The sequence below is a fragment of the Akebia trifoliata genome, chromosome 9 (genome assembly GCF_017979445.1).
Source record: "Akebia trifoliata isolate Shusen 1 chromosome 9, ASM1797944v1, whole genome shotgun sequence".
Taxonomy (NCBI): Eukaryota; Viridiplantae; Streptophyta; class Magnoliopsida; order Ranunculales; family Lardizabalaceae; genus Akebia; species Akebia trifoliata.
Window position 1 is genome coordinate 4518404 of NC_141383.1, and position 27221 is coordinate 4545624.

The 27221-nt window shown below is 37.1% G+C and overlaps 2 protein-coding genes and 1 pseudogene across 25 annotated transcripts; 2 read left to right on the top strand and 1 right to left on the bottom strand.

Annotated features, from left to right (window-relative positions):
- On the top strand, window positions 1-22897 carry LOC147394155 (uncharacterized). Of its 24 annotated transcripts, none has more exons than XM_086454733.1 (8): window positions 1-457; window positions 544-553; window positions 633-663; window positions 12745-12823; window positions 15019-15109; window positions 17826-17970; window positions 20468-20640; window positions 22766-22897. In XM_086454733.1, the coding sequence occupies exons 3-7, from the start codon at window positions 644-646 to the stop codon at window positions 20604-20606; spliced, it is 474 nt and encodes a 157-aa protein (XP_086310859.1). In that variant the 5' UTR covers window positions 1-457; window positions 544-553; window positions 633-643; the 3' UTR covers window positions 20607-20640; window positions 22766-22897. The 24 variants fall into 24 exon arrangements, 21 of the variants coding, with proteins under 21 accessions (XP_086310859.1, XP_086310863.1, XP_086310864.1 ...); XM_086454737.1 differs by adding an exon at window positions 12282-12356 and having other exon boundaries at window positions 550-663; XM_086454735.1 differs by adding an exon at window positions 12282-12351 and having other exon boundaries at window positions 2-457; window positions 550-663.
- LOC147394156 (NAD(P)H-quinone oxidoreductase subunit L, chloroplastic-like) lies at window positions 14084-26424 on the bottom strand. The gene is made up of 5 exons (XM_086454754.1): window positions 26265-26424; window positions 26098-26173; window positions 25911-26018; window positions 25220-25314; window positions 14084-14309 (listed from the first exon to the last, which is right to left on the bottom strand). Exons 2-5 carry the CDS (start codon window positions 26155-26157, stop codon window positions 14201-14203), a joined length of 372 nt encoding a protein of 123 aa, XP_086310880.1. The 5' UTR covers window positions 26158-26173; window positions 26265-26424; the 3' UTR covers window positions 14084-14200.
- LOC147394157 (senescence-specific cysteine protease SAG39 pseudogene) lies at window positions 21579-23926 on the top strand (annotated as a pseudogene).
- Window positions 26425-27221: the final 797 nt, after the last annotated feature.

The following is a 27221-nucleotide window of genomic DNA, read 5'->3' on the forward strand; positions in this document are numbered from 1 at the left end:
CTCTATGAAGGACCGTTTCATAAATCAGATTTTAGATCCGTAACCTCCTGAGAAGCTTTCCCGGATTTCAAATTCGAATAGGAACTCGAGTGACAGAAACCCTAACGAAGCTCAATCTTCGTTTTCGATCAACTATTCTTTGATTTCATCATGTTTCTCGTAATCTAACGAAGCTCTATCTTCGATTTTCATATTGTTCTTCGATTTCTCACATCAGATCTTTCTTTCTCAGACCCTAACGAAGCTCCATCTTTGTTTCTTAGACCTAACGGAGCTCTATCTTCGTTTTTGATGAAGTCTTCTTTGATTTCTCAAATCCTCAAATCCTACGAAGTTTTATTTTCATCTCGATCAGTCTCCGACTCTCAATGCATGGGTGCAGAGGAAATTTTTCCTAGGATTTTGGTTTCTCTTTGAGATTTCAAGTTCTATTTGAGGATTTCTAACAATCTTCAAGGTACGACTGTTTATTTGTAAAAATATTCTTATAGAGTTTTTGATTTTTTGATTTATATTTTCAATGTTTTTTTATTGAATTTCAAGTTTCAGGCTCATTCATTGGCAAGGAAACATCGAATCTGAGCAGAATCCAATAATTAAAAAAAAAAATTCAAGATCTGAGAAGGATTCCTATCCATTTTCGATGTATGATCCTAATTTCAGGTATTCTACCCTTTATTCTCTATTTTTTGTGGTTTATGCATGAAAATCAAATATTTCTAGTTGTTTTATAATCCAATTAGGCTAATGTTCATGATTTTATTGTCATAATTGAGGTATTTAGAGGTGGGTTAGTATGTACTTAAGATTATTTGTTCATTTTGTTAATTTTGCATAGTTGCAGCAGTGCCAAGGCTTATTAGTTTATACCCTTACTTGTTGAGCTCATAGAGAAATGGTTAAGTGGTTCTCTTCTTATTTGAGAGCCTATATACTAATTGAATGGCTTGGAATGATTTATGAATTTGTTTCCATTCTAGTGGACTTGAATGTATTTATTTATATAATTTTTTATATCTAATATTAGCATTGTATTACCATTATGTTTATGCTTTGATATGGTTCAACGAGTTTTAAACCTACACTGGGATACTTTGCACATGAAAGAATGAATGATTGCTTAGACCCATGTGCATTTTGAATACGAAATTCTAATTTCTGTTCATATTTTTCAAACATTCTTAAAAAAAAAACTTATAACAAAGATGTTGTATTGGAGAGAAGCTTTGAATCCCATCTACAACTTTCATTGGTAGAGAATATAGATGATGAGGAAATAAACTCTTATATAAAAGTATGGAATTATGACATTTGCAACACGGATGTCTGTTACAAACTTATAACAGAGAGGATGTTTTGGGAAGGCTAAAAGACAAAAGACATGCAGAACAACTGAAGAGAGGCATTCAATGTTGTTGAATAAGAGTTGTTTCCAGGATGTCCCATAGATGATCTGAACTGTAATGACCTGAAATCCTAAAATGTATCTCGAGAAAAGAATTTTAGATCCGTGCATTGATTTAAAAGTTATCAAATCCTCGAGTTTCGCATTAGATATTTTCCCAATAGGTAAACGACACCTTAGAGACGTAATTTAAGGAAACCGATCATACCATTAGATTCGTGTCGAAAAATCACCCAAAATAGAGTATAAGTTTGTCCAATTTGGCATTCGGGAAAAATAATTCCCAAAATGACAAGTATGTCCCAACTTAAGTGATATAAATATCTAAATTCTATTAGAAAAATCAGATTTTTCTTATTCTCCTCTCCAAACAAATCTCAACCCTTTTCCTTCAATATTTGAAACTCAGATCTACACTAAACGAGAACGATCCGAGCTTAGGCGCAAGAAGGAAAGTTGTTCCTCTCGCCGAGGGTTACGCGTGGACGCAAAGAAATCCGATTTTCGCCGGAAGAAAATTTTGGAGATTGGCCGGAGGCGATTTTAAAGTCCATTCAACCGTTGAAAATAGCTTGAGGTAGGTTGCCTTCCTTCTACCTTCTAGTTATGCGATAATTTCATAGAAAATCCATATGATTGTTGATAAATCGATTGTTTAATTAAGTTTATACATATTTGAATGATTTGAATCATGTTTGCATGCTTATTTATGATTGGTTTTAGTTCATTTGATGTAATATAATCATTTTATAGTTAGTATAATATTTGAATCGATTTTGGTTGAGTTTCAACGAAAAATAACGAAAAATCAGCAATTCGGAAAAGTATCCGAATGTTGAGTTTGGTTCTAATTTATTTTGTGTTGCTTCCATATAGTATGTATACCCATTTCCTACATTATTTCATTAAAACTAATTAAGTATTACTTTAAGTTCTTTAATAAATAAATAAATAGTTCGTTTTCAATTTCGACTTTAAAAAAATTATTTTTCAACACTTAGTTAAATTTTCATAGATTTTCAGCTTATGGTTTTATCTTCGTTTTCGAGTCTTTCTACTCAACCAAAACCATCGAATGGAATTGGTTGATGCTCTATGGATTTCAAATTTCTTTAAAAGTAAAATTACTTTGATAGATATGTAGGAAATTAGATGATAGATTGATCGATTTAATCGATGGATGGATAGAGAGAACGTATGTTCTCGACTGATTGATGGGACAGTGCCTCCAGTTTCTACGTAGTGGCCATGCCACGTAAAACGTGATAAATAGATAGAGGGATGAGATGGTTGATGGATGGATATGACAGATAACTGTCACTGGAGGGCACTACCAGATTTTGTTTGTATTTTCGATTAAAAGAAATGATATATTATATACAAAATAAATTATTTTGTTTACCAGTAAAGATTTGTAGAAAATCCATAAAGAGTGACGCGTTGCTATGTATCCGGAAGCGGCGAGTCAATCTAGGATAACACTAGATGTCATATGCTCTTCGGTAGTATGGGATACCTTAGAGCATATTACAGCTTATGAAATCCGGGAATTTCTCCTACTTATTTCCTGGGAAACGTTGTGTGTAAAGGCGGTCTCTGTATAGTGTAGAGCTAGGCGGGGTTCACATGCATTGCCTCTTGATAGGCTTCGACGCGAGGGGTCTCCTGGGCTAGTTAGTGATCACTTTTAGTCTGTAGTCGTCAAACGGTCGACCTCACCGTTAGTTGAACTCAGTATTGGGTTCTTGGTCAACGGCCAGTCTGAGCCGGATAAATGGTCATCCAACCGTGGTATGCTAGACCGGCCACAAAATCAGATTATAACGATGGGATTCCACATCGGAGGTTAAGTTTGGAATATCGTATTGCCATAGCCGAGGCGGTTATATCGGCGTGTTCCTCTGCTCTCTTATCGATTACACCGCCGTGTTTTTATTATGTATCTTTTTCTTATTTTGTAATGATTGATAGATGTTTTCATTTAAAAGATGCATATGTTACTTTAAATGATAGAAATGATAGGTTGAAATTATTTAACTGTTTATTGAATATGCTTAGACATTTATCGTATGTTACATTATGAAAAACTTTACATTATTTAACTGTTCAACTGATTACTCGTGCATGTATGACTCGTTGTTAGAACGGCGTTCATCCTGCTGAGTAACATTCCCCTGTTACTCACCCTATCCTTCCCCTTTCAGATTATTCAACTTTTGAAGAACCGTTCTTTGAGGAGGTCCTCGAGGAGGATCAGATTGATGTCTTGCCGCCGCCATGTCTTTGAGGACTAGTAGAGGATCTTAGCGGTTTTTGGTTGTAGATAAGAAACATGGTAGTTTAGAAATTTTTGTAACCTGATGAATTATGAGATTAAAGATCTTGACTTATATCAGTGTTTGTCGATTTCTTCTGCTTACTCTAGACTCTCGTATAGATGTTAGTTAAATGTTTATTCCGCTGCGTGTATTTTCTTTTCATAAGTATTATTATTTATGAATGTTCTGTTAGATTGTGTGATTGATTACCTCACACCTCGAGATTCTAACCGATGAATCATAGGGATTCGTGTTGGGATTTCGGGGCGTGACAGCGTGGTATCAGAGCTCAATATTAGTTCCGGATGGGACGAGAGCTCTTCTGTGTCTAGAAATCTGTTAGAGTCTAGATTGGAGATAGGATTAGGAATAATAGGAAATTCTTTAAGGATATGAAGTATGAGACAATAGTTATTTGATGAATTAATGGACTAAGTAGTATTAAATGGAATATGTTTGAATGCATAAATGTTTGATGTGTAATTAATACTCTGCCTAAAGTTTGATGAAATGTCTTTTGGATTTGGAGAAATTATAAAGATTGTTCAATTGCAGATTTGATTAGATGGCAGGCAGAGGTAGGCCAGGCAAGAGGTCCCAACCCACAGATGCAGGGACATCTGAGGCTAGACAACCAACAGAAATGGAATTGATGATGCAAGCCATAACTGCGATGTCTCAGAACCAGGAAAGAATACAAGAGAGGCAGATGAAAATGATAGAAGATCAGGCAGTCTTGATGAGACAGTTGACTGGGATGATAGGGGGCCAGAACCAGTCAGGTGCACATATGCCTGAGGTTGCTCCGAGCACACCCCTGACTCCACACCTGATCAGAGTATACCCCCACCTCCACCAGCACAGGTACCGAGACATGTGCAGTTGGTGCGACCACCATATCAGGGTCTTGCGGGTGCTCTTTTGAGAGAGTATAGGAGTATGAGGCCACCCAGCTTTGATGGAGTTGCGGACCCCGTAATGGCGGAAGAATGGTTGGAGGAGTCCGACAAATACTTGTGCACTATGGAGTGTTCAGACACCCAAAAGTCTTGTGTGCCTCTTTTATGCTTCAGAGGGGTGCAGCACATTGGTGGACTTCGGTGAAAGACAACCAACCGGAGATTCAGAACAACTGGACGATCTTTCAAAAATGTTCTTAGAGAAGTATGTTCCCGCTAGCTCCCGGGACAGAAAGAGGATGGAGTTTGATAGGTTGGCACAGGTAACATGTCCGTGGACCAGTATGAGTCCCGCTTTACCCAATTGGCTCGTTATGCTCCCGAGCTGATTTCCACCAACCAGATGAAAGCAGAGAAAGTTGTTAGAGGGTTGAAAGTCACTTTCAGGAGTAGGATGGCAGCCTTCGAGGTTACTAGCTACTCCGAAGTGGTCACAAGAGCCCAAAGGCTAGAGCGGGCAGATGAGGTCATTCACGAGCAGAGTGTTGGGATGAGGACGGTACCCCCACCAGCCAAGAGACAGATGATTTACAGGCCCAGTAGTTCAGGGCAGCAGTGGACCAGCCAACCACAGGGTCAGAGCAGTTTCCGACCCCCAGTATCTACAGGCCAGTTTCCACAGAGGACAGTAGCACCAGTGCAGGGCAGGGGTCAGGCTACTCGTTCGCAGAGTCAGATGACTAGAGGCCAGGGACAGACTTCGAGGCCTCAGGTTCAGACTGCTAGACCTCCACTACCGTCGCAGAGGGCACCTACGGGTCAGGCCAGTAGAGAGCCGATTAGATGTTATGAGTGTGGAGAGTTGGGACATCTGAGGAGACAGTGCCCCAAAATCCCCCAGCAGACCCGTGATTCGATGACTCAGGCTAGGGTCTATGCTATGACGCAAGCTGACGCTACAGCTTCAGAGGATGTGGTGGAAGGTATAATTATGTTATATAACTGTTTAGCACATGTATTGATGGATTCAGGTTCCACACATTCATTTGTATCTTCTAGCATGGTAGAAAAGTTAGAACTTTCTACAACAGACACCAATAGGACACTTTCGTTGATGACTCCCCTGGGAAACAAAACAATGCCACATCGAGTGTGTAACTCGTGCATTCTCAAGATAGGAGATAGTTCATTTGAACTGAACTTGATAGTCTTAGAACTTCGAGATTTCGACATCATCTTAGGCATGGACTGGTTAGCTGCATACCATGCGGTTATAGATTGTTATGCGAAGACAGTTAAGTTTGGTGTGCCGGGACAGCCAGAGTTCAAATTCAAGTTTAAGGGAATTCGGAATCGTGTAATCCGAGTGATAGAACCATCTAGGAATGGGACTGATTGGGATAGTTTGTATAGCATGAATGCTACCGTTAGTGAGATGAATGAAGAGTCACTAAAGGTGGAAGCAATCCGAATAGTATGTGACTATCCCGATGTCTTTCCTGCAGAGTTACCTGGGTTACCCCCAATCAGGAAGATTGACTTCTCAATCGAACTGATTCCAGGAACTAGACCCATATCGATTCCACCTTATCGAATGGCCCCAGCAGAAATGAAGGAGCTAAAAAGTCAATTGGAAGAGTTGACAGGTTTGGGTTTCATTCGTCCGAGCAGCTCGCCTTGGGGTGCTCCAGTTTTGTTCGTAAAGAAGAAGGATGGGTCAATGAGATTATGCATTGACTATCGAAAACTGAACCAAGTGACGATAAAGAACAAGTATCCGCTCCCCAGGATTGATGATCTGTTTGATCAACTAAGAGGTGCCAAGTACTTCTCAAAAATTGATCTAAGATCGGGATACCACCAGTTGAGGATCAAAGAGGAGGATGTTTCGAAGACAGCATTCCGAACTCGGTTAGGGCACTTTGAGTACCTAGTAATGCCGTTCGGTTTGACTAATGCACCTGCGGTGTTTATGGATCTCATGCAGCGAGTGTTTTGGGATTTCTTGAATGTCTTCATTATCGTCTTCATTGACGATATCTTGATCTATTCGAAGACGGAATTTGAGCATGAGGATCATTTGAATGTCACACTTCACAGATTGCGCCAGGAGAAGTTGTATGCTAAATTCTCCAAGTGCGAATTCTGGTTAGATGAAGTGAAGTTCTTGGGTCATGTGGTTTCCAAGAATGGGATATCGGTGGACCCGTCGAAGATTGAAGCGGTTATGAACTGGCAGAGGCCTACTACAGTTACTGAGATCAGGAGTTTTCTTGGACTTGCGGGATACTACCGTAGGTTTGTAGAAGGCTTCTCGAAGATAGCTTCGTCATTAACGAAGTTAACTCAGAAAGGGGTCAAGTTTGAATGGACCGATAGTTGCGAAGCAGCATTCCAGGAGTTGAAGACTCGACTAACCACGGCACCCGTTTTGATAGTCCCTAAGCCAGGAGAGAAATATATCATTTATGCTGATGCTTCTCATACGGGACTTGGGTGTGTATTAATGCAGGTTGGTCAGGTAATTGCTTACGCATCGAGACAGTTGAAGATCCACGAGAAGAACTATCCGACCCATGATTTAGAGTTGGCGGCTATAGTGCACGCACTCAAGGTTTGGAGACACTATTTGTATGGGGAGACCTTTGAAGTGTATTCAGATCACAAGAGTCTCAAGTATTTATTCTCGCAGAAGGAATTAAATATGAGGCAGAGGCGATGGATGGAGTACCTGAAAGACTATGACTTTACATTGCATTACCATCCTGGTAAGGCTAATGTAGTAGCAGATGCGTTGAGTCGTAAGAAAGATGGGGTGTTTGCTCACATAAGGATTGAGGAATGGAAAATGCTAGAAACTGCAACCGCTTACGCATTCAACATTCCCTCAGAAATAGATGAGCAGAAATCCTATGTGGCTCACATGAGAGTACAACCCCAGATTGTTGAAAGGGTTATTGAAGCGCAGAAGATTGATACGGAATTGGAAGGGTACCAGGAGAAAGCAGAGGACTTTGGTGAGCAGAGTTGGAGAATTCATGATGATGGTAGTATACGGTTCAAGAGTAGACTTTGGGTTCCTCGTGACGTTTTATTGAGAAATGACATAATGGATGAAGCCCATAAGTCGCATTTTTCTATTCATCCAGGGAGTACCAAGATGTATCAGGACATGAAAAGAAATTTTTGGTGGCCAGGAATGAAAAAGCACATTGCCCAGTATGTGAGTCGTTGTATGATATGTCAGCAAGTAAAGGCTGAACATAGGAGACCTGCAGGGTTATTGCAACCACTTCCTATTCCGGAATGGAAATGGGAGCACGTAACTATGGATTTTGTTAGTGGGTTGCCGAAGGCCAGTGATGGGATTGATGCTGTATGGGTGGTTGTAGATAGACTTACTAAGTCTGCTCATTTTCTACCTATCAAGATGACTTACACTGTGGATAAGCTGAGCAGGATTTATGTATCAGAGATTGTGAAGTTACATGGAGTCCCAGTTTCTATTGTATCTGATAGGGATCCACGTTTTACATCTCAATTCTGGCAGAGTTTTCAAGTTGCATTTGGTACGAAGTTGAAGATGAGTACAGCATTCCACCCACAGACTGATGGGCAGTCAGAACGTGTTATTCAGATATTGGAAGACATGTTGAGGGCTTGTGTACTAGATTTTGGAGGTAACTGGAAGAATCACTTGGCAATAGCTGAATTTGCCTATAACAATAGTTACCAATCTAGTATAGGCATGGCACCGTTTGAAGCGTTATATGGCAGACCATGCAGATCGCCAAATTGTTGGGCAGAAGTCGGAGATAGTATTCTGTTGGGACCCGACATCGTCTTGGAGACTACTGAGAAGATTAAGACAGTTCGAGAAAGGTTGCGGGTAGCACAGAGCAGGCAGAAAAGTTATGCAGATCATCGTCGACGACCATTAGAGTTCGTGATCGGTGATTTTGTATTCTTGAAGGTTTCTCCTAGAAGAGGAATCAGTAGGTTTGGGATTAAGGGTAAACTAAAGCCAAGGTATGTAGGACCGTTTGAGATCATAGACAGAGTTGGCACGGTTGCATACAAGTTGGCTTTACCTGCTCAGTTAGAAAGGGTTCATAACGTATTTCATATATCGATGTTGAGAAAGTATGAACCGGACCCATCCCACGTCATTGACTGGCAGTCCTTGAATCTAGAGGAAGACATATCGTATGAAGAGGGGCCAATACAGATCCTTTACCGTAAAGAGAAAATGTTGAGGTCACGAGTATTCCGTTAGTTAAGGTGCTTTGGAGACATCACAATGTCGAGGAAGCGACTTGGGAGAAAGAAACGGAGATGCGTGCTCAATTTCCAGAATTATTCTTCGATTGAGGTATGTTTAATTTCGAGGACGAAATTCTTATTAAGGGGAGGAGGATGTAATGACCTGAAATCCTAAAATGTATCTCGAGGAAAAGAATTTTAGATCCGTGCATTGATTTAAAAGTTATCAAATCCTCGAGTTTCGCATTAGATATTTTCCAATAGGTAAACGACACCTTAGAGACGTAATTTGAGGAAACCGATCATACCATTAGATTCGTGTCGAAAAATCACCCAAAATAGAGTATAAGTTTGTCCAATTCGGCATTCGGGAAAAATAATTCCCAAAATGACAAGTATGTCCCAACTTAAGTGATATAAATATCTAAATTCTATTAGAAAAATCAGATTTTTCTTATTCTCCTCTCCAAACAAATCTCAACCCTTTTTCTTCAATATTTGAAACTCAAATCTACACTAAACGAGAACGATCCGAGCTTAGGCGCAAGAAGGAAAGTTGTTCCTCTCGCCGAGGGTTACGCGTGGACGTAAAGAAATCCGATTTTCGCCGGAAGAAAATTTTGGAGATTGGCCGGAGGCGATTTTAAAGTCCGTTCAACCGTTGAAAATAGCTTGAGTAGGTTGCCTTCCTTCTACCTTCTAGTTATGCGATAATTTCATAGAAAATCCATATGATTGTTGATAAATCGATTGTTTCATTAAGTTTATACATATTTGAACGATTTGAATCATGTTTGCATGCTTATTTATGATTGGTTTTAGTTCATTTGATAAATATAATCATTTTATAGTTAGTATAATATTTGATCGATTTTGGTTGAGTTTCAACGAAAAATAACGAAAAATCAGCAATTCGGAAAAGTATCCGAATGTTGAGTTTGGTTCTAATTTGTTTTGTGTTGCTTCCATATAGTATGTATACCCATTTCCTACATTATTTCATTAAAACTAATTAAGTATTACTTTAAGTTCTTTAATAAATAAATAAATAGTTCGTTTTCAATTTCGACTTTGAAAAAAAATTATTTTTCAACACTTAGTTAAATTTTCATAGATTTTCAGCTTATGGTTTTATCTTTGTTTTCGAGTCTTCGACTCAACCAAAACCATCGAATGGAATTGGTTGATGCTTTATGGATTTCGAATTACTTTAAAAGTAAAATTACTTTAATAGATATGTAGGAAATTAGATGATAGATTGATCGATTTAATCGATGGATGGATAGAGAGAACGTATGTTCTCGACTGATTGATGGGACAGTGCCTCCAGTTCTACGTAGTGGCCATGCCACGTAAAACGTGATAGATAGATAGAGGGATGAGATGGTTGATGGATGGATATGACAGATAACTGTCACTGGAGGGCACTACCAGATTTTTTTGTATTTTCGATTAAAAGAAATGATATATTATATACAAAATAAATTATTTTGTTTACCAGTAAAGATTTGTAGAAAACCCATAAAGAGTGACGCGTTGCTATGTATCCGGAAGCGGCGAGTCAATCTAGGATAACACTAGATGTCATATGCTCTTCGGTAGTATGGGATACCTTAGAGCATATTACAGCTTATGAAATCCGGGAATTTCTCCTACTTATTTCCTGGGAAACGTTGTGTGTAAAGGCGGTCTCTGTATAGTGTAGAGCTAGGCGGGTTCACATGCATTGCCTCTTGATAGGCTTCGACGCGAGGGGTCTCCTGGGCTAGTTAGTGATCACTTTAGTCTGTAGTCGTCAAACGGTCGACCTCACCGTTAGTTGAACTCAGTATTGGGTTCTTGGTCAACGGCCAGTCTGAGCCGGATAAATGGTCATCCAACCGTGGTATGCTAGACCGGCCACAAAATCAGATTATAACGATGGGATTCCACATCGGAGGTTAAGTTTGGAATATCGTATTGCCATAGCCGAGGCGGTTATATCGGCGTGTTCCTCTGCTCTCTTATCGATTACACCGCCGTGTTTTTATTATGTATCTTTTTCTTATTTTGTAATGATTGATAGATGTTTTCATTTAAAAGATGCATATGCTACTTTAAATGATAGAAATGATAGGTTGAAATTATTTAACTGTTTATTGAATATGCTTAGACATTTATCGTATGTTACATTATGAAAAATTTACATTATTTAACTGTTCAACTGATTACTCGTGCATGTATGACTCGTTGTTAGAACGGCGTTCATCCTGCTGAGTAACATTCCCCTGTTACTCACCCTATCCTTCCCCTTTCAGATTATTCAACTTTTGAAGAACCGTTCTTTGAGGAGGTCCTCGAGGAGGATCAGATTGATGTCTTGCCGCCGCCATGTCTTTGAGGACTAGTAAAGGATCTTAGCGGTTTTTGGTTGTAGATAAGAAACATGGTAGTTTAGAAATTTTTGTAACCTGATGAATTATGAGATTAAAGATCTTGACTTATGTCAGTGTTTGTCGATTTCTTCTGTTTACTCTAGACTCTCGTATAGATGTTAGTTAAATGTTTATTCCGCTGCGTGTATTTTCTTTTCATAAGTATTATTATTTATGAATGTTCTGTTAGATTGTGTGATTGATTACCTCATACCTCGAGATTCTAACCGATGAATCATAGGGATTCGTGTTGGGATTTCGGGGCGTGACATGAACTTTATCTTATACAGATTTTTGGATCTTAGTTTGAAGCAATCATAAGCCCAACTGTATGTAGTGATTTTTATGCGTTAAAGATGTTGAATTCGACCCAAGTAATGAGTGTTATTATGCCTTGTTAAAATGTTTGCTTGAAGTTCTATTACCATCTTTACGATATATTGTGTTAGCTTTCTAAAATTTAGGCCTTGCTTGGATATGTGAAAATGGAGTTGCTCCTGATCGTGCATTATATCTTGATCGATAATTTAGAAAAGGATTTAACTGCTTCAACTATTGTGGATTTCATTTATAAGCATACTTCTTTTTCATGTCAAGCACATGTGTTCCCCAGCTTGTCATTGGAATCATAAACAAGGGGGATTGTTGTTGTAGATAACCAAGAGAAGCTCTAGAAGTTATTTGACTTCATAAACAATTCTTTTTATGTCATCTTGTCCTTGAGAGAAAGGTATATATTTTCACTGTTTTTTTATGTTTACACTAGAATGTTTTCTAAGTGGTTGGGTCAATATCTATTGCATTTGTTTCATTTATTGATTCAGTTTTGGTATGAATTTCTTATTGCTTTTGACTCTTTGATGAATAATGATTTCCACAATACTAATGCATTGAATGTTAACTTGTGGCAGTTTTCGTTCTAGTTTACTTAAGAACCTCCTTGTAGTGAGCATGTTAAACTCAATTGTTGAATTGGTTCTAGGTCTATTATGATCGGAACAAAACCATGTTAAATACAGATTGAGAGGCGAGAAGCAGAGTCCCAAAGTCCAGTGAAGTATTTGGTCACACTGCTATAATGATTTAGACAACACTTTTTTCTTAATTTTTGTTTGTTAGAACCTATTGTTGAGGTTGAACCTTGGGAACATTGCCCCAATCCTTGGACAGACTTATAAGTTCTTATAGTAGAACTATAGCCAGCCAAGATGAATAAAGAAAGGAAGAAATGAACCCTAAGGCAACCTTTGTTGAATTCACACACCCTAATATCGGTAATTTTTCAATAACGTAAATTTGCATTCCCTTTGTAATGCAAGTATTTCAAAACCTACAGCGTATTTTTACTTCTTATTATTTAATAATTGTGTCACCCTCTGAATCTCATAATGTTCTCATTATTCAATGACCAACCAAGTGTTTATGTAATTATTCATTGTATGCAGACCGTGGGTGATAACTGAGAAGAAATTAAGGCGTGGTACAGTTGCAGGAACATCGGGGAACTTCATGCCAAACTTCGAGGTTAACTTTGAAGTATTGTCTTTATATCATAATAGAGGATTGCTAAGATGATAAAGCCATTTGCCACCAAACCATGTTTCTTGCATGGATACGCCATACTTGGTCAAGTAAATGTTGCCCATTTACATTGATCTTTTGAGTCTGAAAGCCCTCGTGCTTCATCATCCTGGGCATTTCTGGGAGCAACAGCTACAGATGATGGAACATATGAGAGCCAATGATTTTGGCATGCATCAGATCATCCAAAAGAACTTGTATTCCAATGGTGGGAGATACCCTAATCCAAGCCAAGAACACTTCTTGCCAGTTGACATACAGGATTGGGTGGCTATTGATCCTATTCATGTATCAGCCTCGTTCCGGCCTCCCTTAAATGGCAGTAGTTTCTTGGGTCATAATTGGTTTCCTGGCAAACATCAGACTTGTGGGGGCTGGTCCACAATGCATGTTTTTGGGAATCCAGGCATGTGTTTGGGAAACAGTAGCAATGCAGATGAGGGACTGTATGGTGTTCTTCCTCAATCTAACAAATTATAGTCTCCTTGTGATTATCTGAGAGTTGCTCAGCAGTATAACACGCCAACATCAAACTTTTTAAGCAGGGACATTTCAAGAAATAGTGAAACAGCTCATCAACTAAACAACTTGAGTGAGATGAAGCCGCTACGGCTATTGCCCTGAAAGCAAACAATATGTCATGGATGAATATGCCACACTAGAATTCTGATCTTCACAATACGATTGGGAAACCATTCTTGAGGTCGCGGAATCAATAGAAATACGTTTCAGAATGTCAGAAGGTTAGATCTTCACATATGTGGTCTAAGTAGAAGACGAGATGAGTGGATGCAGATTACAAGCATGCAGTTTTAGGAGAAAGTGTTTGATTTGAAATAAGCAGTGCTTTTTTTTAAATGTTTTACATATCGGTTTATGATTACTTTAGATATCGGTTTCTAACTGATGCCTAAAGTCTTAGACTTAGGACATCAGTCTTATAGACATCGGATTTTAAATCGATGTCTAAGATAACTATTATATATATATATATATATATATATATAAATCAGATTTGGGACGGTTTTAAGTTGTTCCAAAATCTGAGTTTTGGAACGGTTTTTAACTGTTCCAAATGTTGAGTTGTGCAACGGCTTCTAGCCGTTTAAATTCATTAACGACGCCTCAATTAGAGACGGTTAATAAACCGTTTCATACTTCCTTAGAAACGGTTCCTAATTGCCATATTTGTTGTAGTGACTATTATAGCAAAATTCCAAGAATCACAATCTTTTATATATTTTTACTTTTTACAGTGGAACAAAGAGATGGTATGCGTCTTGAATTCAACAACTTTTTTCTTATAATGAATCATCAGCCTTACTTTGAATCAGTTAAGGGAGGATCTTGAGGTGTAGACCAAGGATACTTCATAGTTGGATCTCTTGGGAGTCGCCAGAAATTAACAAATGGTGCCCAAAGAAGAATTCTGCAGGAAAAAACAGAGATTTGTTAAAATAGGTGCCAGCTTATTAAGTTTGTTCAAGTTTGCGAGTGGTGATACCACCACCTTGCCTTCACCTACTAATTACTAATCACTAACCCACTTTCAAAAATAAAATGATAATTTTTTAGCTTGTGTTACACATTGATTCATATAATATTTTTTACTGTGAATCTTCACAAAGTAAAACTGTCTAAAAGTCTAAAATGAAGAGCAGCAGCACTGAGTTAACACTACGTGAAAATCTCAAATTTGTATAAAAAAATTTGTTGGGCCTGGCCCGTCAAATTTTAAAACCCAAAATCCGCGGCTTGCGGACAACGTTTCCAATCTCACCCACTCTCACTCCCACTGTCTCTCGATCTCTAATTCTCTCTTTCTCTGTCTCTTTTTCTCTCAGTCATCATCGATCAACCTCTCCATCTCTCTCTCTCTCTCTCTCTCACATAGTATCTCTCTAGAACGATCAACCTCTCCATCTCTTTCTCACAGTCGTTCTCTCGATCGATCAACATCGCTCTTCGATCGACCTGTCCATCATCTCCTTTAATCTCAGTTTTTTACGGAATCAAAACTTGTTCTGCTTCTATATTTTTTACGCAAGTTTCGGAATCAAAACTTGGTCTCATGGTTGCATATTTTTTACTTTTTCTTTGAAATGGAAACCCTAACGCAATGATTGCGACTTTCGCAGAAGGAATCCTATAGTAGACGTGATGATTTGTTGCTGGAGCAACAAGATAGGATTCAGAGTGCGATTCCTCATTGTAAGAGATCGTTTGGAGGTATAGATTTGTTCATAATTGATTTAAATTTGTTTGAATTTTAAGAATTTTATCTTAACTTTATAAAATAGTGTTCAAATCTGTTCATTTTATTTAAATCTTCATTTGTTTTTTGAGATTGAGATTTGTCTCTGCTCATACAGTCTGTGAGCGATCTGTCTCATGAGAAGTCATTCCATTAAGCAAGAATTTTGTCTAAAGAAAGCTAATGTTGTTCGAAATTGAAGCCATGTTCTTCGAATTCAGATGGGAAAAAATAGGGAAAATGCTTTGCTGAATCTTTATGCTCTATTTTTCTTCAATTGTGTTTTGCTAGGGCGATTTGTAGAGAAATCGCTGAGTCTCTGATTTTTATGTTCTATTATTTCTATATTCGTCTAATCTAGGGCATAAGTATACTTTATGGTTTAAATGCATTTCGATCTGCTTCTTTCAAAGGAAAAAAAAAAAAAAAAACATTTTGATCTGCTATGCCTTCCCGTGCTTCATTTAGATCTACAACAATACCAATATTTTCTTACTCAATTTCATGTAGAAGTGACCTCAATTGAATACATTTTAATGATTCAAACACCTTTGACTTATAATTGAAAAAAAATTACTCGATTCTATGGCTCAATCCCTTACGTTGTTGTTCTCTAGGTTTCAATCTCACCTTATAAAATATTGGTAACCAATTTCAATAATTCGTACTCTTTGTTTTTGGTTTTTTATATTATTTTTAGGCATTTTAGGGTTATAAATAGTACAAAAACCTTAGTTTAGGCTCATTTTTAAGTGTTGGATTCTTGCTTGTAATTGGATGGTTTCCTCAAAATCTCATCGTTTCGAATTTCATTTTTGATCATATATTCTTTTGATTTCAAGAAGATCAAGTGTGCAAAGCTTCATTAATTGTTAAGAATTTTTGTATAGCCTAACGGGCATAACATTCCTCACTTAGAAATTGTTATATTGCAGGCTTTTGAATGCAATCTTTATGCTCTATTAGGTCATTTCCTAATATCTTAATAAATACTGTTTGATAAAATTCCTCACTTAGAAATTGTTATATTGCAGGCTTTTGAATGCAAGTATGATGAAAGCTCAGAAGTTTCTGAAGTAAGTCTACATAGTGTAATTCAGATTCAAAAATTTAATCTAGTTATCTTCACATATGGTATCTTTGTTTAGTTGCTGATGGATAAATGGAAGCACAGACATAAATATTGCAGTTTATGAGGTAGAATAAGTTTTAGGGTAAATGTCTTGCAAGACCCATATCCAATCAAAACTTGATTTATAGAAGCAGCCATATTCTTTAAAAGAGGATATAACATTTAGAAAGAACAAAATAACAAAAGAAAGATTCAGTTAGGTTATGGTGATGATGGCATTGACAATGATGATGATGGTAATGGAAATTTTACATCCTAGAAAGGGTAAAAGACGAAAATTTGGACCTTCCCCTGTACTTGTAGTGTGAAATATGAACAAAAATTACCCACCCCTTATCCTCAAAACCTTTAAATGCTAAGCAATTTCTAGCCCAGTTGGCTACTTCATGAGCGTTTTTGGCTACTCCATGGCAATTTTTCTTTTCTTTTTCATATTTTTTGTTATATTTTTCTTCATCATCATTATAACAAAACAATTAGATAGTCATGACAAGACGACAGTGACTGTCTATGCTTCATTGAGTTGAATGTTGGGTAGTCGAGAAACATTACCATAGATTGAATGTAGGCATGTAGTGGAGTTGAGGATGCTGAGATGGATGATTTAAAAGCTAAGAAAGATGATATAATAAATGAATGCATTTTGAATATGTAGTAGCCCCAATAGGAGGTGAACTAAAGGAAAATTGATAGGGGTGGTTTGGTATGTCCCACAAAGACAAATGACTGCTACAATTAGAAGGATCATGCAAGTTGAAGGTTTTGGAAGAGCAAGAGGAGGACAAAAAGGGACATTGATTGAGGTAGTGAGTGCAGATACCAACACACTTGAATTAATATAAGTCAAGACTTAGACATAATTTGATGGGGGAACATGATGTTTTAGCCGACCTTAATTTTTTTGGGATGAGTGTTTGGATGATGTTGAAGATATAAGTATCTCCTGTCCTAGTTGTTGTTGTTGGTTGGGTTGGTACATGAATCATGCTCCTTCATTCAATTATAGCTAACATTTTATGTTGTAGTATTTTTCTTCCTGTTTGATTCTTAGATTTCTTTATTTAACAATATGATTGATAACAATGTTTTTTTTTCTTCCCTTATTCACTTGCAAGTGCTTGTATTTTTCTCTTCCTTCTAAAAAATTATGAAAAATCCGCATCTAAAAAGTGCTTACATAATTCATAAAGAAAAAGAAATGTACAATTTTAGTCTGTTTCTTGAAATCTGGTGATGTATTGAAGATGTGTTGGATTATATGTGAAAAAATCATAGTTAGACAGGGTTCATGTACCTTGTTACAAGGGGAGTGCTTGCTGATTTGAATTTGAAAAATCTCCATATGGAACAAAAAATAAAAGCTATCTTCACCCACTAACGTCACCTACCACCTACCTCCCCATGTCTGCACACACTCACATTATATTTATAATTAAAGGATAGTTAAGTGACATCTTCAAATATTTTCTCTAATCCCTATTCCAATCTTAGTTTGAAACTACATGCGTTTTATTTATCTTGAAAATATAGATAAATTCAAATTTATGATCTGTAATCAGAAAAATTGGGTTGGGAAAAGAGGATTACTACTTCTGGAAGCAAATGGGAAAGGCTCTACTCTGCACATATACTCTCTTTGGTGTGGCTTGGTTGTGGAATGAAACATCGCCGCTTGGTTGGTGGACGCTTAAACCCAGACCCAAGGTGAATCTTCCTCTTAGAATAAATCATAACCTCCTTGCACGATTTATGTGCTACAAATACAATACACAAATGACATAGATGTTATAATCCCCTATGAAAATTCTACCAGAGCAATCAATGGTATCTATCATAAAGCCATGAAGTTAGGTTCATTCCTGCATGGGGACCCATCCTCGCCAACGGTGGTCATTATAGACCATTTGTGTTAGTTTGCCCTAAAGGACTGAAAATATGCTTCTCTTCGCATTTTCAGGAAGAAAAAGAGATGGCCCACTTGTATGAGCGTCGAAAATTTCCATACCCTGGTGACACAGAGGCAGTTGAAGAGTTCATTGCGAGTGGGGGCATGCATGGTACCACAATGGGTCCGAAAGGAATAATTGAAACTGGGAAGGATTCTGATAATTTCCAAAATAATTGAAAATTGTTTTCCTAATAGAGCATAAGTATTTATTAACCGTCGAACACCAGTTGGTAAGTTTGCATTCACATGTGGAACTGCAACAACTGATCTAGTCCATTTACTTGGTGGAGTTGGTAATGCAAAGGTAGTTGATGGCAGTTGTGGTGGTAAAAAACGGGTAGGACGAATTGGTTGTCTTCTTGACATAGTAAGGACAATTGCATTGATGGATTCTTCATGTTGTTTGGCTATTGAATATGCTTGGATTAAAGTCAATGGATTCGATAGCTTGACTCCAGGTTTGATTTCTTCTTTGAACCCTGAGATGAAATACCTTATGAGGAATGCTTCTGCTAATACCAAACTACGGTTTGTTAACTGTTCAAACTTGGATTGGTAATCGCGTACGGTCGTAGTTTGGCCAATGATCCTTCAGGGTTGTCATCCTCTGTTGTACCAAAACAGGTACATAAGGCTCAAGTGAAAGTGATCCATGTTGGACGCCCCATAGTTCTAGCCAGCCATTGATACCATGGTATTGCCTCACCTTGAAGATGAGTTGATGCTAAGTCCACCATTTGGTTGTCTGGAACATCATGTAGTTACTGGAATTGTTGTGCTCGGAGCACCCTTCCTTCTGGATCAGCTCCATCAAAGGCAGGAAAATCGAATCGGATGGACCTCCCTTGGTAACCACGAAAAGGGGCAAGTGGGAAAGGTCAAACTTCATGTGGTAGTCGTGTAAGTCCTTGTTATCATATCAATATATTGTTTTGGTAGTCGATAACTGCATACGAATGTCATCAATCTCCTGATGGACATTCTGAAAGCCGGGTGGTGCTGTCATAGGTGCAGGAAAGTCCTCTGATATCAAAATGATAAGAGTGCTCTTTTTTTTTTTTCTTTTTTTAATTAGAACTAGCTATCTAACAAAGGAAACTATCGGAAATTTCTCCTCCCTATTCATATCCATTAAGGTTAAAATTTATAGCTGAAGCTAACAAATTGACTAACCAATCTCCTAGAAAGCATGAGTAGACTAACAAACTAACAAATTCTAAAAAGTAGGAACTGAATAACAATTGAATCTGGAATCAAAAAATTCCAAGACTATTATCATCTATCTTCTGTTTGAAAATGGTCAATATTGTTGTTTTTGTTTTGGAAAATGCTGAAATGACTAAAAGAATTTATGATTTTAGACACCAAACTTCCCTTCCAAAGACAAACAGTAGTATAGTAACAATAGTGTGATGTGATTGTGAGTGCGAATTCACTAAGTGGACATATAAGTAGTGAAGTGGGACATCTTTCAAGTTTGAGAGTGCTTGATTTATCCATTAACCAGCTGACTTTTTTGTTTATTATTGTAAATTAGAAAACAATTTGAAATTCTGAACTTCAGCATTATTTAGATCAAACATCATTCAGTGACAGTTTGATGCTGACTGTGTAAACGGGACAGAGAGAGACATCATTTTCAGAAACTGATCATCGCACGAGTCACCCAAGAAGCACTGGTCGTCCTTCACACGTGTCGATCATATAAGAGATTTTTCTCTTACCGATCTTTTCAGTCATCTGTTCTTTTGTCTTTATGTGTGTAATACTGTGTGCTATCCCTGAACAGTGATTGGATCAATAAAAAAATGGAAAAGAAAGCTAAAAATTGAGACAAACACAAAACCCAGTTTACATAACATCTCAAAAATGATGGACAGACACTTATTCTGTAGATGTGTTATATGTATTATATTATGAATGTATTTGAGTGTTTGTTATATATATATATGTAGATGCATTATTTGTTATGCATATGGGTATGTGCACGAATACATCTGATCATGGGCTTGTGCCTTTTTAAGTTCCCTTCATTTTATTGGTTGGTTAAGGGTGTGGATACCTGAAGTTATTTGGTTCAGATCATTATTTATGACCTAGGATCATTAACTTACTTGTTTTTATTGATGATTTTGATATGCTCCTTTACTTCTTAAAACATACTGAAGAATTTCGTTGCATCAACTTGTTTTGTCTGTAAATTTCTTGGTGATTGACCCTCTTTCACTCTTGGATGTCATTTTTAATCTGCAGCTGCACGAATGTGTTGGTTCTGCTCTTGGTGCTATGGGACCTGTGGTATTTGAAGTTCTTTGGTTCATTGCAATTGCAGGGCCCAGCTATTGGATTTGGCCGTGTCACTTCTGCCTGGTTTGGGTGCCAAAGAGATTGATTTATTGTTTCTTGCAATAAAACCTGTATTACAGGTCTGTTAGAGTTCTTGTAGTATGGTTATTCCATTTTATTGCTGAGGCAACTTTTGTCAGCTTGTTAAATGGGAAAGAGTGCAATAAGATATTCTCAAATTGCAGGATAATGAATCTTTGGTCCAGAAAATAAGATAGTTAACAAAAAAAAAGAACAAAATCTGTAAGGGTCAACTTGTAGTATTTTAAGTTCTTAACCGCCTAATTGTTCTTTTTTTTTTCAATTGTAAGAACTTTGTTTCCGTTAAAAGAAGTGGTTGTTAAGAGGTATGTGGTCTTGTGTTTGCTGAGTTCACGATACATTAGATGTTTTTGTTAGTATAGCTAATGGACCTGCGTTGGAAGTTATATAAAGGAAGATACATGTTTTTTTTTTGTGGTTATGGGGATACTGTAACAAAGAATCAGTGAGTTTTGTTTCTTTGTTTTTTTCTTGCACAGAATTAACACTAAAACTTAATACCTGATTGATTCTCTATCACTGTAAGAGAGGCTCCATCATGCATCTTTAACTTTGAGTATATCATTGTAGTTGGATTATGGCCATTACAATAGCAGAATCTGGACACAACTACACACCATTCAAAATACTTTGAGTATATCATCGTAGTTAGATTATGGCCATTACGAAGATGGAGAAGTGGTCCCCCAACTGCTTTCCAAAATACTTATCTCAGTTCTCTTGTAAGATTATGAAACTTACTTTATAATGCTAACTAATGATAATGATCACACATGTTAATTAACCTCCTAAAATTATACCACACACACACACATATATATATGAGATCATAACTAGAACAATATCAAGAAGAAACATAGTAAAGCTAGTAATAACATATCTAGAAAATTCAAATCTAGCTTCTGTCTCTCGCTGGGTTCATATAAACTCCATAATACTCTCTTTCTCTCTCTCTTCCCATTACCATCTCTAGAAAATGGGTTCATGGTGTTGTGTTTCTATCTTAGCCTACCTCTTGTTTTCAAGATTGGGAACTTCCCTTGCACAAGCACCGGCAGCAGCGAATGAGAAACCAGCTTTGTTTACAACCAACTCAAAATAGATTGTAGAGTATTACTAACATTTAGATAGCTTTCAGGGACATTTTGACCGAAAAATACTTGAATGTATTGAATTGGGTCCCCCATCACACATGCAGCTTTATGCTTCACCAATTTCTTCTTCTACTCCTATTTCCCATCATCTGTTTTATCCATCTCAAGCCAAGCCGGAGTCAGTCCCTTATGTTGAGTCTTTGAGGATTAGGTCATATAGAATCCTAATTACTTGATCGGTGGAATGCCTTTAATACACGTGGGTACACGTGATCGGTGGATCCCAGATTTCTGTGAGCACAGTTTTATGTGCAAATTTTTTGGACAGGTTTTGTTTAGCCTTAACCCGGTCCTGAGGAGGCAAACTTAATTTTAAACCAGCCTTATACTCCTTTATAGCCTTATAAATTTTAGTTCACAATAGAATTGATGTACTTCAATGTGTGTTTCAAATGTTGATTAGCATTTCAAATTTTCATATTGACTTTAGGATGGATTGTCCACTATCCAGACATTTGCTCATGATCCAAGTAAATAAAAAACAATTCAGCTTGGATATGATTAATAGAAAAAAGACCTATGTCTACTTCTTATATTTTAGCTTGCTCATTGTTTTGTGAAAGTAGGGGTTTGCTTTTTGGTAAACGTAAAGAGTTATGATAGTCATTAAAACCAACTGATTAGAGTTTGCACAATAGATTGCAGTAAGGGAATTAAGGGAAAAACAAAGATTGACAAGTCGTGTGCATTTAGAAGAAAGTCCCAACTATGGGGCCTTTAAAGTAATTTGGAATTCCCTATTGCATGGTCTTTAAAGTAATTTTCTCTTAAATTCTTATACATGGCAGATTTACCTGAATTCAATCGAAAAAAACATCAAATTTTGTGGCTATGCTTCCAAACGACATACACACATCATCATCTACCCCTCATCCCAATTATTGGGGTCAACAACATGAATCCTATATATCATATACTGCTTTAATTCAGATTATTGTTGGATTCTGTTTTTGAATCTGTAATCCTATATATCATATACTGCTTTAATTCAGATTATTGTTGGATTCAGATTATTTTTGGGGTGTCTAAGTTGGTTGGCCTTGGCTCGTAGTCTTCATGAGACGTCTATGTCGGAGAGGCATGAACAATAGATGGCTAGTTATGGGCGTGTTTACGAGGATTCCATGGAGAAGGAGAGGCGTTTCCAGGTATTTAAGGCTAATGTGAAAAAAATTGAATCGCTCAACAACGCTGGGGACCGACTATATAGGTTGAGCGTGAATGAATTTGCAGATCAAACTAATGAAGAATTCAAAACATCTCGTAATGGGTATAAGAATGTTATATACACAACCCAAGAATGTGAATTTGGTTTCTGTCTCACTGTTTTCTAACTTGTATGGAAGTTTTTGTACACAACCCAAGAATGTGAATTTGGTTTCTGTCTCACAGTTTTCTAACTTGTATGGAAATGTAAGATGTTGGGCATTCTCTGCAGCGGCAGTCATGGAAGGGATTAACCAGCTCACAACGGGTAAGCTGATCTCTCTATCTGAACAAGAACTAGTAGACTGCGATACTAGTGGACTGGACCAAGGATGTGGGGTGGTCTTATGGACGATGCCTTCAAATTCATCCAACACAACAAGGGCCTCACTACCAAAACTAACTATCCTTACAAGGGAGTTGATGCTACTTGCAACACCAAGAAGACAGCCTCATCGGCAGCTAAAATCACTGGGTATGAAGATGTTCCAACCAACAGCGAGAAGGCCCTATTGAAGGCCGTGGCAAATCAGCCCGTGTCTGTGGCTATCGATGCTAGTGGATTTGACTTTCAATTCTACTCGAGCGGTGTTTTCACTGGACAATGTGGCACTGATCTAGACCATGGTGTCACTGCTGTTGGTTACGGGACGAGTGATGATGGCACCAAATATTGGTTGGTGAAGAATTCGTGGGGCTCGGGATGGAGAGAGGAATGATACATAGGAATGCAAAGAGATGTTGATGCCAAGGAAGGGTTGTGTGGTATTGCCATGGAATCTTCTCACCCTACGGCATGAAAGTAATCGATAAGTACGATGGAAAGAAGATGATTTGGATTCTCAGCTTGTTAATCCCTCCCTCCGAAGTTTCTCCTATATATATATGACTAATGTGTGTGTTAAGAGACTTACATGTATATTAATTTTGGGTTATTTAGTTTAATTTGGAGCTTGTTTTTTTATTTTTCCTTTTCTGATTTTTTTAATTATTATTTCATTCATTGTGATTGGTGAATTAGAGGACCATGCAATTGTTTGTTAAACCTTCAAATTCGACGGTTATATTCTATAGATTTTTTTTGTTTTTTTTGAAGCCCATTTTCTAATAATTTGATAGGCCAGGGCTGTCAAAAAAAAAAAAAATTTTACAAGAGAATATTTGATTGGAGGGTCCGTCAAATTTTGAGAAATTTGACGGGTTAAGACCGTCAAATATGAGCCTTTTTCACATAGTGTAAAAGGCGTCAAGGTTAAGTATTGTTCCTTCGATGATCTTAGTACCAAATAAAGCACTTCTTGACGAGTTCTAATATGATCAGATTTGTAACAATGTATCCCTTGTAAAATATAAGCAACACTAAATCCTTCCATTTATGTGATTAGTTGTCCCCATTGCTTGGCCCTTCCACTTCCAGAAGGGTGTCCTATTCATATAGAATAGAAACGGTGTCTATGTGGCACCTTTTGGTTGGATATTAAATGCATTGGATTCCGTGCCATGTAGAAAACAATTTGATTAGGAGTAGTGTGTGTATTATACTCTTCCAAAAGGTGTCATGTAGCCACCGGTCCTATTCTATAAGAACGGGACACCGTTCTAGATCCTGATTCCTTCCTCTAATGGGTGATTGTGTAACAAGAGTGTAATGTCCTCTGAAACGTCCATGGATTATATCAACAACTTGATAGATAGATTTATTTTTGGATGTACAACTTTCCTATTATAGCAGGTAGTTCAAAAGGATTCCCCGTTCTTCCATCAAATATTTTGTTTTTTTGTTTTTTCTTCCAAAGACTCGGATTCAAATACCCATGGATTCTTTGTTTGCTTATTGGTTTCATATAATCAGTTTTCTCGAAATCTCTTGTTCCTATCTCGAGGTTTTGATCCTAAATTGCTGGTATTACTACATAAAGTTTACCACCACACCAAGGCAGCACCTTTATCATCCATAGAAATTAGAGGATGATTATAAGCTTGAACAAAAACAACAAAGCCTTGCCCCAAAGATTTGGGGTCGGCTAAATGAATCTTGTTTCTCTATCGCACTCTTTCCAAATCTAAGACTTCTGTTATTGAAACCTGAAAATCAAACAAATATTATGCATGCATTCATGGAAGGGTATAACCTAAGCAGGTCGTTTGTACAAAGATAATCTGCATCTTTTGGCTAAATTTGTAAATAATCTGTATCGAAACCAAGTAAACATGTTTAAATTAGAGTAAAAAAAGGTAAGGCAGAAGAGATAGTAACCCAGGAAAGAACATGGACACAAACATGAACTGAAAATACATCTCTAAGAACATCCATTTGTACTGTCTGAGCCTTAGCCAATTCAAGATGATCGGCTGCAATTCACACCCCAAAATGAGAATCATCTTAACTACAAATATTTGCATTCCAAGTTTAAATAGACCCATTTAACATGAATGAGGTTTCTACTCAGATAAAAAATGTAATTCAAGCTCTACTAGTTACGAGATTGATCATTAAAGAAATTGAAGGTTCATTGTTAATTGGATTGTTGCCGCAACTGCTCCATGTTGGGGTGTTTTCTTCTTTTATTTTTAAAATTTATTGTATCAAATGTTATTATAAATATCATTTAAATTGAAAAAACACAACGTGGTGCAACAATTATAGAGTATTCCAATCCGAATTGAACATATTGCCTTAAAAATAAGAAAAATGCTGAAGTGTTTTTTCACTTTTTACCCATCTTTCTAAGCTAAGTAAACATTGCCAATGTTACATTGGGGTATAATCCATAATCTACCTTGATTGAATTATGAAGTTCTAGATCCTGTAATTATATCTTGTAGTTGAGACTAAAAACCCAACACTCCCTTTCTCTTTTATTTTTGTTTTTGAACCTCTTTTGTGTGTGTTTGTGTCTATAAGAAGTTGGTGTGCAAATATAAATTCTTATGAAATTCTCACTCACCGGCATGATAAGTAAATACCAGAATGCAATAATGCCTAACTGTATCAATTTCCATGATAGATCTTCTTCATTATTGACACCGGTCACTGCCAATGCCGGTTGCTCAATCTGTTAAAAAACTTCCTATATTATAAACTTCATCATCTCAACAACAAAATTAAAACAAAGTTCAGATTAGGAGTCTTACACTGGCCAAAAAAGCTCCGATTTGAATAGCTAAACCACAATTAGTTTTTCGGTGTTCCATCGATGTGACTATATAACTGGTTTTGTACACAACAATGGGTTGTGAGTTTTTGTGATTATTTTTTATAATTTAGGTGTAAAAAGTATAGAAATGATAGAAATACAAACCTTTTTAGATTGGTGATTGGGTTTTGGTGTGGTTTTAGAAGAACTGGAGAGAGATGAGCTTCTGTTTATTGAAGGGAAGAGGAGGAGAGAGGGCAAGGCCCTGATAGATGGGAAGCTCATTGAGTAGCTCATCTTAGAGAATCACTCTTTCTTCCATCTTACCTTATCTTTTGGGTTCAGTTTTATGTGTTTAGAGGGACTTCTTGTGTGAAATAAAGTAAAGAAATAGGATAATTTAGAAATACTCCCCTGGTTTTGGTTGAATTTTTGAAATATCCTTCTGTTCTCAAATTGATGATATAATCCTTTACAACAATCTTCTATGAAAACTAATAAAATGACCTAAATGCTCTCTTCGATCTTTAGCTAGAACCCACCAACATCAATACCTACGGTGACTTTTTTTTTTTTTTTTTTTACATTCGCATATTTAAATTTAAGATTCTATCTCCTTAAACCTTCAAACCCTAAGAACAAATTTGGATTTTTAGGAAGAAAAATGGAATGTTTTTGGCAATAAATTGAAGAATAGTCAGTAAAAGGTTAAAAAAATATTAGCCTAAAGGACGGAGAGTCTGAAAAACGAAGGCTATTGGATAGAAAGCTAAAGATGAGGGTCATGTCATTTCATGTTTGTCTTTCATAAAAGACTTTAGTCAAGGAGTAAGCCATAGAAGTATGAGTTATTCCACGTGTCAAAATCCCCTAAACAAAGGTGAGGCGAAGGTTCATTCCAGACCGAATTTGTGGATATCATTATGATATGGGTAGCTCTATTTGCACCTACCATTTGATGTAAGTGCACCTTACTAATTATCACACTTTAATAAATTCACCTACACTATTAAGTGCACCTACCAAATCAATCTACCTAATTCCGACTTCCTGCCATTTCCCCCCACCTAAATTTACATTCTTCCTTTCCTCTTGTTTTTTCACCTTTTATTGTTCATTGTA